Here is a 12,062-nt window from a genome sequence, read left to right on the forward strand (position 1 = left end):
AACCTAAGTGCTGTCACTGGCTAAAGTTCCACAATACCAATCCTAATTGAGTTGTTTATTTGAACGTTCTAAGCACTCAGCCCAGGGTCAGTCAGCCTGAGAAAGAAGCTCCCTCCATTTTGTTTTTATTCCTTAAGAAAAAAAATCAATCAAACAAACCAAAGAAACCAAAGAAACCCTTGAAGTAGCCTGATGGTAGCACACCATTTGCTTCCCCATTGTTCTGTTTCTGTCTCTACATTACAAGGAAAGTAGCTTAGAAACAACCAGTCCACTCTTCAATCCCTGTTCCTGTTTTCTTCAGTTCTTCTCTGTTATAAAACTGATGTCCTCTGCTCAGCTCATTTGAATACTCATTCCATGTCAGGGAATGAAATGCTACATGATTTTAGAATACCATGAAAGCTGACTAAGATTTTTAAGCTGAATTCATTAAAATGAATGTCTTTCGACACACGGCGTAGCTTTCTTAATATTCTGATATTCCATGGGGGGTGGTGGGCAGTGCTTTGAGAAATGTTAGCACTATAGTTTGCATCTGCAGCATTCCTCAAAGGTAGATGTGTTAAAGGTTTAGTCACACACAGAGCCTGCTTCAGCTGTGGAGAAGGGGTCTGGAGACATCTCAAGCACTTAGCAGAACCTGGAAGTATCCACGCGGTGTTGCTTTTACAATCATGCAAAAACACAAGAGTGGAGGTCCTGAGTGGGATGTCTCTGTCAAAGCCCTCCCCTAAGGCTCCAGGAACTATTCGGAAGAGGAGACAGAAAGATCGTAAGAGCCAGTGGGGATGGAGACACCAAGAAAACAAGGCCTTCTAGATACAACAGGACCGATGCACATAGGAACTCACAAAGACTATGGCAGCATGCACACTCCTGCATAGGTCTAAGCCAGATGGGGTCCCAATGCTGAGAGGGGAAGTAGGTACAAGCCTACTAACACAGAAGCTATCTCCAATCGACAACCACTCACAAAGGAATAGTTTTCTCCAATGGGGTCTCACTGGGTATACAAACCACACTTAAGGGTAGGCCCAATGCCCAGCAGTAGATGGCCAACGTAAGATGAGCTTAATGGAACCTTTTGGGGTTTTCTTCCCCCCTTACAGATCTTTTGTTTATATATTATAGTTTTGAATTTTGTTTTTATGGGATTTCTGTGTGGGAATGTGTGTCTGTCTACATATTTCTTGTGCCTTTTCTATTTTTCCCCTGTTTGTTTTTATCCTATTCTGGTTTATTTGGTTTTATTTTAGCTTATATTATTATTATTATTATTATTATTATTATTTCTTTAGATGCCTGTTTGCAATCTAATAAGAGAGAAGAAAGGATGTAGATTTGGATGGGTGGGAAAGTGGGGATGACGAGTTGCGGGAGGAGAAGCCTTAATCAGAATCTTTGAAAGAAAAAAAAACTATTTTCAATTAAAACACCAAAACAAAACAAGAGTGGTGTAGCATGAATCTTAGAAGGTCTTATTAATAAAATCAAACCTGGAGCCAAGTATTGGGGTGAATGCTGGAAGATCAGAGAAGCAGAACAAGCCACAGCTACCTTACCTCACCAGTTCCTCAGCTGATCCTGTTTCCTCAGACTGGAAGCTTCTCAGTCCTCATCCAGAATGAATCTCAGCTGAACTGTGCTGCTCAAAGCCTAAAAGTTTAACCAGCCAAATGCTTATAGTTTCTTGTCCTCATGCCTTATATACCTTTCTGCTTTCCGCCATCACTCCCTGGGATTAAAGGCTCACTTCTTGGGATTAAAGGCGTGAGTCACCATGCTTGGATGTTTCCTTGAAACATGGATTTCTTTCTCTGGAATGCTAGGATTAAATGCATGTGCTACCACTGCCTATCCTCTATGTTTAATATTGTGGCTGTTTTGTCTCTGACCCCAGATAAGTTTATTAGGGTGCACAATATTTTGGGGAACACAATACCACCACAGAGTGGGGATGTCATGGAAGCTTGCACCAAGGCTCCAGGAAGCAGCTGAGGCCAGGTCACATGCAGCAGGCTCAGATTCCCTGTGGGAAGTTCCTGAGAAGGCAGTGCATGAAGCTTTGAAGGCAAAGCCTAAGCTGCAGTGGCCATGCTGGAGAGGCCAGGACTGTGGAGCAGCTGCCAAAGAAAGCTGCAAGCACCATAGGAAGTTGGTTCCAAATGGGTTACGTGTGCTGGAGGCAGCCAAGCCCCTTGGAGCCTAGATGATACTACCGTGAGCCCCAAAGACTGGCTGTTGAGCTACAGAATCGGTGTTTGGCCTATTGAGTGTTGGTTTTACTTTGTTCTCATTTTCCCTGGTTCTCTTCCTGTATTTCCTTTCTAGCTGGGATTGTGTTTTGTGTCTTGTGTTTTGATGTTACAGGACTCTATAGTTGAGGGTTTCCTTTTGAGTCTCTACTTTAGACTTGGACTTTTAAAAAATGTTGAAACTGTAAGACTATGGGGGAATTCGAAGTTGAACTGACTGCTATTTGCATTTGTGGGATAGCCATGAGCTCATGGGGGCCAGTGTTAGACTTTTATGACTTGAGTGTAAAATGATCCCTATAGGCTCGTGTGTTGGAGTAATTAGCTCTAGCTGATGGTACTGTTCTGGGAGGTTGCAGACAGAGCCTTCAGAAGGCGGGGCTTTGGGACTAGTCTCTCTCTGCTTTTGGCTTGACTGAGGTAGAGGTAGGCTGCCATGGGCTTGTGCCACCATGGAACCTGCTGCTGCTGCTGCTGTGTCTTCCTTGTTGTGATGGCCTATGTGCGCTCAGACTTAGAGTCAAAATACATCCTTTCTCCCTTCCATTGCTTCTTGCCAGGGCCACAGAAATGAGCAAAGTATCTCCTGCAGGGTGCTCCCTTTTCTGCTCCTGACACTACTGGGCAGCCCGAAGCAAGTAGTTTGTAATCTTTGTGTTTGTTTTGGTTTTTTGAGACAGGGATTCTTTGTGTAGCTTTGGTGCCTTTCCTGGAACTCACTCTGTAGCCCAGGTTGGCCTCAAACTCACAGAGGTCCGCCTGCCTCTGCCTCCCAAGTGCTGGGATTAAAGGCGTGCGCCACCACCGCCACCGCCACTGCCACCACCACCACCACCACCACAAGGAATTACTAAGGTATTAACATTTTAAGATTTGACAACAGTAGAGGGCTGATTTGGCAAAAGTCCATCTTTTCTGGGCTGGTAAGATGGCTCAGATGGTAAAAGCACTTGCCACCAAATCAGATGACCAGAGTTTAATCCCCAAGATCCATATGGTGGAAGGAGAGATTGACTCCTGTGACCTCCGCATCCATGCCATGGCATGAGCAGATCCCCACACATATTCAAAATAAATAAGTAAGTAAGTAAATAAGTGTAATAAGAAAATAAAGGAAATACAACAAAGCATTAAAAAAATCCCTTTTATAAAAATCTAGCTTTGAAAAATTTGAAAAACCACAACTAATTGGGATTTGGCACATGAGATGAAATCTATTTCTATGAAAATCTTATCTATAAGAGCCTAGATGTGAACAAAGATATATCAAGAGAGAATAAGAATTAAGAGAATTGTAACACTGGAATATGTAATATAAACTGCAGACTTGGCTAATCAGGGAGGAATTCCTAGAAAATGCACAAATTGAGCTGGGCCTTAAAAGATGGGCGAGACCTGGATAGTTTCAGGATGTGTGTAGGGGAGATATCCCAGGACACCTTAAAGAAGTGTTAAATCCCCAAACATGCAGTATAAAGTCTTTGCAGACTGCTTCTCTGAGCTGAGCACTGATGCTTCCTCATCGTAGGTTCTAGAAGACTGATCTCTTTCCGAGTTATTTTGACCTTCTGATTGACTGCCGGCATCTGGATTGTGATTTCTTCCGCTTGCCGCGTCAGAGAGAGAAAACCCACGATTCTGGAGGCCCATAAATTACTTCTAGTTATTGCAACGACAAAAGACCTCTTTGAAGGTGACTTGCTCACTCCTTATTTTATAGCCCTCATATATCAAGGGGGAAGATGGAGTGGAATCAGTTACTACCAGGAGATCTAGGGTGTAGGAGAAGAGGGTGGCAACTGTCAAAGAAATTGAATGCTTTCTGTCAAAACTTAATTCAATTAGCCCTGATTCTATAAATAATAGAGCAAGGTTTCCCTCCCGCACCGCTTACTGTGCATCCTGAGATGACTGTGTTCTGAGTGCATCGCAATAGAGACTGTAAAGGTTAGGCAATGATCAGCTCAATTCTACTCATTTGCATTAATTTCTAGAAACAGAATATGTTGCAGGTTAAAAGAGGGGCAACAAGCGGCTGGGGAGATGACTCAGTGGTTAAGGGTGCTTGCTGTGTAAGCACGAGGATTGACTTTGCTTCCCCAGCATCCATGCAAAAGCCAGGAATGGCTAGGGGACAGAGACAGATGAGTCCTGTGAGCTCTGGCTAGCCAGCTTAGCCAAAAGGGTAAACTCAAGGTTCAGTAAGACCTTATCACCATGGAGGAAGGTGGGAGAGATAGAGCAGGATGCTGATGTTCTCTACTGGACTATTCACACATGCATGTGGGTGCACACACACACACACACACACACACACACACACACACACACACACACACACACTCCACACAAGCATTTCCCCATCACCCTCCCTGATAGAAGAGACAGTGAATTGTAAGCTGTCTGAAATGCTCAGAGAGGTGTGTCAGAGCCCACAGTGACTGCATTTTGTGGCTTGATTCCATATTGACTCAAGGTCAGGGAGTTCTGGCTTTGTCTTTGCTCCTTAAGGTTGGATAACAGGATGTTTGGCCAAAGGTGTGGTTACCAGATGTCTTGAGAATTAAGGATGTGTTTATGCTTGCTTGTTCCTTGAACCATGGTGTCTTTGAGATGGGGAGGTCTTTTGCCCCCCCACCTGCTTTGGGTATAAAAAGGCTGTGAGAAATAAACTTGGGGCTGCTGCGGTGTTGACTGAGAGCCCGCCTGAACCTATTCTGTGTCTGTGTTTTCTTTTATGTCTATCTGTTTTTTCTCAGTCCTCACTCCCCTATTCAGTACTGTTTGTCAGGTTGGGCGGGACCTGATAGAGGTGTAGGGTGAAAAAGCTGAATGGAATAACAGAGACTTAACATCTTGCCTTCTATGTTTCCCCTGTGATGTTAAACAGGCCCCTTTCCTACTAGGTTCATAAAATTACCAACCAGGTATCTATCTATCTATCTATCTATCTATCTATCTATCTATCTATCTATCTACTTATTTATGTTTTTTCGAGACAGGGTTTCTCTGTGTAGTTTTGATGCCTGTCCTGGATCTCACTCTGTAGACCAGGCTGGCCTCGAACTCACAGAGATCCTCCTGGCTTTGCCTCCTAAGTGTTGGGATTAAAGGCGCAACCAGGTATTTCTTAAAGCTTTATATCAGCCAGCATAGCCACTGTAGTGATGTCTATTGTCACTCATGTCATACGTCTGCTGAGGGTCAGCGAGGGCTTAGTCCATGTCCCCTTGCTCTGGACTCATGTTGGTGGAGTAGCTGCCATTTCCATTGCTGCAGATTTCTGTGATGGGGGAAAGCAGGGTCTCCCACTGGCAATCAACTGGGCTAGAAGTGACATATGACTTACCTTCTTATGAGTCATTAGGAAGAACTAGTTTCACAGCCTCACACAAACATAAAGGACCAGAAAGTAAAATTCAACCATGTATCTCTCACACTGCTGTTTTATAATTCTTGAATTTCCATTGACTTTAAATTTCTGCTTTTCATTTTGATAACAATTCCTGAATGGATTAGGTTTTGAAAAGATCTTTACCCACTCACTCGTTGACAATTCCTTAATTTCTTCATGGATGAATCCACTCTGCCTCATGGTTCTACTCACTGTGTGATCCTGAGCAGTGGCTCCATGACTCAGGTTTCCCACCTGCATAATGGGAATAAAAATGGTACTGACTTAGTGCGGTTGTCATGAGTTTTTATTTAGAATGGTACCCGGTCTATATTGAATGATTGAAAAGTCCTAAACAGAGGGTCTAGAGAAATGGCTCAGTGGTTAGGAACAAATAGTTGATGTTCTTGCTGAGGACCCAGGTTCAGTTCCTGTCAACAACATGGCAGCTCACAACTGTCTGTAACTTCATTCCAAGGGATCCAGTCACCTCTACTGGCCTCCACTGGCACCTGGAACACACATGGTGCACACACATACAGCAGTCAGGACACACATGCACATTAAATACAAAAATACATCTTTGAAAGCACTAGCTATTACTGAGGGAGGCAATACAGAGTGGAGGCTGTGAATACTAACTTGGAGAAGACTGCTTGGCTACACCTCCCATAAGTCATGGCATATGGACTGGTAGATTTTTATTGGGAAAGTAGGGATGCTAATTGTGCCCACCCCATGAGATTATTGTGAGGATCCACTGAGTTTTCTAAAAGTGCTTAGTATAGTACATGGCATGTAGCAGTTACTTGAAAATGTTAGCCTCTTTGATATCGTCAAATGTGCAGCATTTGAGGAGATCGAGTCCACCCTCTGTTTTTTGGAACCTTTGTCACTCTTTGTTCCCTTGACCCCATTTACTTATAATTTTTCTCTTGCTTGGATTGTGTATTTTTTTTGAAGCTGCTTCCCTGGTTTTTATCATTTAAGGTTACCCAGAGTTCCACCCAAGGCTATCTGCTCTTTATGTTTTCTACATGAGCTTGCTCATTCAGGGCATCACCTTTTTCAATGATAAGATCTAAAGACTCACATTCTGTTCCCACCTTTTCCCCATGTCTACTGACTTTGTCTATATGAACAACCCATGGCAACCCACAGTTTCATAACGTAACTCTTTATCTCTCCATCATTATCATCCATCCAGCTATTACCTTCTTTTATTGACCCTTATGCATGATAGTACAGAGGATGAGTTTTGAAATTATATGGGCCCAAATGGGAATCATTGCTGTATACCAGGCATGTGAACTTGGATAAGTGACCTCTTTTCCAGACCTTGCAAACAAGGACATATATTATGCCCACATTGTGGGTTTAATTTGAAGATTGAATAGGATCATTATGCAAATCCCTAGCATAGTATCTTGCCCATAAATGCTCAATGAATGGCAGCCACTACTAATGTCATTGTGTGCCACATAATGATGTGGTGTTTAATGATGGACCACATAGATGATGGTAGTACCTAAGGTTATAGCATCTAGTGACACCAGAGTGATCTCAGTTTGTATAAGCACACTCTATGCTGTTCACATAACCGTGGGATCACTTAATGATGCACATTTTAGTATCATGTTACTATTACATATAATGATGCTGATGCTGATGCTATCTGTAACTCAGGTGCTTCTACTCTATTTGAACATTATTTTCTCTTGTCTAGATGACAATGACAGCCTTCTTAGTGATTCATTTTCCTCTATAGTCTGGTCCTGCTCACCTCTACTGATTCTTTTTTGTTTGCTTGTTTTTTGAGACAAGGTTTCTCTGTGTAGCCTTGGCTGTCCTAGAACTAGCTCTGTAAGCTAGGCTAGCCTCAAACTTAGAGATCCTCCTTCCTCTGCCCTTTGAGTGCTGGGATTAAAGGCATGTGGCACCACCGCCCGGCTCTACTGATTCTTAATTTCAGGATAATCCCCTCTCCATACATAGCTCTGATCACTGAATTTCACCAGTTAGGACTTTCAGGCATTTCCTTGTTTCCTAAAGAGTAAAGGTTAAACATTTTTGTTCCATGTGTCCCAACCTTGCTAACTTATAGAAGCACTGCATACCACAGTTGGCTCAGGATACCGTGTCCGATAACAGTTTGACCAGGGCTGGACATTGCAATCCCAAGGAATCTTTCACATTACATTCTTTTTTTTTTTTTTTTTTTTGAGCTGAAGATCGAACCCAGGGCCTTGTGCTTGCTAGGCAAGCACTCTACCACTGAGTTAAATCCCCAACCCTTCACATTACATTCTTGATGAGTGGCAGCTAGAACATAGCAAGGCTTCCTGGACAGAATGGGAGCCTTTCAGAGTCCTGGATTCTCATGTAGTCCATGTTCTTGGACTAGCTGCAGTAGCGTTGAGCCTTAGCTGTAAAGCGAGAATGGCAAGGCCTGATCTGCTTTCCCTTGCCGTTGTGATTGTGGAAGGCTTATGGACTAGAAGTACTATTTCTCACTATGCTCCTGCTGTTATTTTCATCAGTAGTGACTGCGCACAGTTTGGACCAAGTAGAACCTAATTGCCGCAGCCAGTTTATAAGATAAAAGTCCCATTACGGCGGGCGTATGATAGGCCCAAGGAGATTACTTATTTATAATTTAAACTACTTCATTTACTTATTTTAACAGCAGTCCTCATAACAGTTAAAAAAAGAAGCCTAGCGAAAAGGAGAAAATAAAAACACCCACACAGGAGTGAACGTTATTAATTCCTTCATATATTTCTTGGTAGAATCTTTTCCAAGCATATGTGCTGTGTGCCTCGTTTTTTATAGCATCCTTTGCTCTCCATTTAGTGTACTACAAACCCCTCCTCACATTAACAACTGCACCTTCAGAGTGTGATTATGAATGGCTGTGTAGTTTTTCACCGAGGAGCTAAGTTTTCACTTATTTACCAGCACACTTGTGCTGGCATTTAGGGTGATTCTTCTCTGTTTCACACAGCCTGCAAGAGCATCTTCATAGTGCAAGCTCTGTGTGCACCCACGCTTTCTCCTCAGATTAGACCACAGAAGGGGAATTACAGGGTCAAAAAAAAAAACCCTCACATTTTTACAAAAGCCATTTTCAGAGAACTAACAATTGCCCTCTAGTAAGATTTTAAATGCAGTTGGATTTTTGAAGGTCGTTTCTGTCTAATAGTGTAGAGGAAAAAAAATTAAATAAACTTTGAACTTTCAAATGGAATTAATTTCTGTCAGGCTATAATCAAGGTTTTAGTGAGAAGTGTTTCTAATGCTAGCTGGGGATTGCTGCTGAGTGAGGGGATAGAAGGCATGCCAAGCTCTATTAACAACTCTTTGGCTGCCTTCCTCATTAGGCCTGTTTAATATTTAAGAGTTAGATCATAATTTATATAGCATATAGTGTCATTTTAGTTGATTTCAGTGGGGATTGGCAAATGTTCACACATATCTGATTTTCCCCAGGCCTGTGGAGAGATGGCATCCCCTAGTTATTTGCAGGTGGGAATGGTAATTGGGTTTAGCTAATGGCCTGTGAACCCAGTAATGTGGGCCATTTTGGGGGTGAAGGACTTAATTGCCAACGGAAGATCCCCTGGAACTATCTTCTGCATGTTGAGAGATGTTGCCCTGCATGATGATGGAGCCTCCCCTAGCCTGGGTGTCCGAGTAACTCATGGAAGACAGTTGCCCTGGAGGGTCCACTCATGCTCATGGCAGACTTTGTGAAAAGGAGAAAGAAATTTGTGCCAGGTCATTAAGTTTGGAGCTTTAAAAAATGAAGCATAGTCCAATTTATTCCCACTAATACAGGGACATAATTCTATGCTGAGCACTATGGAGGACAGAAGAAAGAAAGCAGGAAAATAATCTCCAACCACAAAGAATAAGAAAGCTTTTATAGTAATATGGTACATACCTATTCTTGGTTGAATAATGTATATACGCGCCAAATATTATAGATTGACATAGTGTCTATTCTTAAGAGGGATTTTTGTTTTGACAAACTGGTTCACATCTTGATGATAGCTGTAATGGACATTTGTTGTTTTAGAAAGATTTCACTTCCTTTAGAAAACATGTTTCAGAAGTGGGTCTCGGTGAGGCGGTGGAGTCCTGCTTGAGCGGGTCTCCTCGGTGGCTGGTGGAAGAGAACTTGGAAATACTGGACATCTAATTGGCTCCAGATTGTAAGCCACAGGATGAGTGTTCAGTGGGCATGAGAGATTGAGAACATTCCACCTCCCCATAAACCTTGATGTATATCACTTCCTTTTCTGTGGATTGAAGCCAGTGAGCACAATGAGTACAAGAAACCCTCAAAGAAAGCAGCGTGGTAGAACAGTAAGTTCTAGACAAACCCAGAAGCCAACTCGGGAAACAACTTCAACCTCTGAGATTTCCTTGGAAACAGAACCCATACAACTCGTGGAAACTGCTGGAGATGAAATCGTGGACCTCACCTGTGAATCTTTGGAGCCTGTGGTTGTGGACCTGACTCACAATGATTCTGTTGTGATTGTTGAAGAAAGGAGAAGACCAAGAAGAAATGGGAGGAGGTTGCGCCAAGACCATGCTGATAGCTGTGTGGTGAGCAGTGATGATGAGGAACTGTCTAGAGACAAAGATGTGTATGTGACTACCCATACTCCTCGAAGCGCCAAGGATGAAGGAGCTAAAGGACTCAGGCCCTCAGGTACTGTCAGTTGTCCAATCTGCATGGATGGATACTCAGAGATTGTGCAGAAAGGGCGCCTCATTGTTTCTACAGAATGTGGCCACGTCTTCTGTAGCCAGTGCCTCCATGATTCCCTTAAGAATGCTAACACTTGCCCAACTTGTAGGAAAAAGATCAACCATAAACGGTACCACCCTATTTATATATGAAATGTTCAGAACTGCTCAGGATAGACCAATGGACAGACAGCCAGGCTGGCCTTTCTGCATGGTATCTGCCTCCAGTTTCCTGAGCTCAAAAAGACTTTAAAAATCAATGTCTGATGTAAACTGCTCTTTTGTTTTCCAGCCCCTTAGATCCTTTTGTTTTCTCCAGTTTGATACCATGGAGCAGGATCCAGGGATCCTCCCAGGTCAGCTCAGCATCTCTGCTCCTCTGGGTTTTCTGAGCCAGGAGTAGGAGAAAAGGAGTCAGGTATATTGGAGTTTGAGTATCATGGTTCCAGCCTCTTTATGGAGCTTACATGTTGGCCAAGAAGTTCCCCTGTTGGGAAAGTTTGCCCCAACTCTTTTGGGTGCAGAACCTTCCCAAGGCATCTGCCAGTTAGCTATTCTGCCTGCCACACAGTGACCTGGCCAGACACAGTCCATCCAGCCCAAGAATCCCAGTACAGAAGCTATCCCTGAAAAGCCCAGCTGGTGGACTTTTATTTTTCTTTTAGAGCAGAGGTGACCTGTGATTCTGCCTGCACCTTATCATTGATGTGCAGTGTTTTCTGCAAATCAAGAGACCCTCTGCAGGGCAACCATGTTTCCTAAGAATGAGAAAGTGCAATAAAGCCCATTCTTCACCCGCTCTTCAGCAATCCAGAAGATGTAGCACTGCTAGTGTCCTCAGCCCAGCGTTGCCTATGGGAGCAGTGCCCATCCCACCCCATCTCTGTTCACCAACTGTTCTCAGGAACCCTACACATGCTCCAGAGTTCTTTGCCTGGCACAGAACATTCAAGGCCAATAGGACAAGCAAGTTTTTTAGTATCCTCTCTTTTCTGCTAAGATATGTCCTGTGTGCTCCACAGTGCTCTCCAAGCATCAGTTTTTCAGTTCCCATTGCCTAATGTCTGCCCGAGCATAGAGAGCAGGAGGTGGCAGCAGTAACAGTGGCCTTATTGGCTCTTCACTTCCATGCTTTTGTCCACATCACTGTTGCCCGTGTTTCAGAGGTGTTGCCCTACTCAACCTGCCACTACCCTGGTTTTCCCATGCCCCTTGAGTAGATAGATAGTTCCAAAGCTGCTCTTCTGGACAGCTGGGCTTTGATCCTCTAGATTTTTGACTGCTCTGTAGGTTTTGGTCAGCAAAGCATGGTATCTCTTCCTCCCCATGGGACCACATAATCATCTCTGCTCCACTCCATATGTATGGGAGCCTCTGGTGCTCTCAGAGGCAGTGAAGTGGTAAATTGCCCCTGGGGACACCAGGCACAGGGTGGCTTGTAGAGGACAGGCCTTCAGTGCCAGCCTGCCTCCACCTCCGCACTACTTCCTCAGAGGGCTTCTAGCCAAACCGATAGCCTTTTTGTGTGAAACATCTTTGAGGTGGGTGGGAAAGGGACCACTGGAGCTTTGCTAGCAGTAACTGAGTTTACTATTCTGAAGGAGCAGGGACTCAGCACAGAATTCACTTTAAATGGAGCTGAAGGAGTGTCC

General features: G+C 43.6%; 1 protein-coding gene across 1 annotated transcript; it reads left to right on the plus strand.

The window, feature by feature from the left end:
- Window positions 1-9,812: 9,812 nt before the first annotated feature.
- On the plus strand, window positions 9,813-10,945 carry LOC128121780 (E3 ubiquitin-protein ligase RNF4-like). Its single transcript, XM_052756766.1, has one exon. It carries the CDS (start codon window positions 9,979-9,981, stop codon window positions 10,561-10,563), a length of 585 nt encoding a protein of 194 aa, XP_052612726.1. The 5' UTR covers window positions 9,813-9,978; the 3' UTR covers window positions 10,564-10,945.
- Window positions 10,946-12,062: the final 1,117 nt, after the last annotated feature.

Source organism: Peromyscus californicus, unplaced genomic scaffold, assembly GCF_007827085.1.
Source record: "Peromyscus californicus insignis strain IS unplaced genomic scaffold, ASM782708v3 Scaffold_3__1_contigs__length_106647218, whole genome shotgun sequence".
NCBI lineage: Eukaryota > Metazoa > Chordata > Mammalia > Rodentia > Cricetidae > Peromyscus > Peromyscus californicus.

Coding starts and splice junctions, on each gene's coding strand:
- LOC128121780 (XM_052756766.1), top strand. CDS start 9,979: ATGAGTACAAGAAACCCTCAAAGAAAGCAGCGTGGTAGAACAGTAAGT.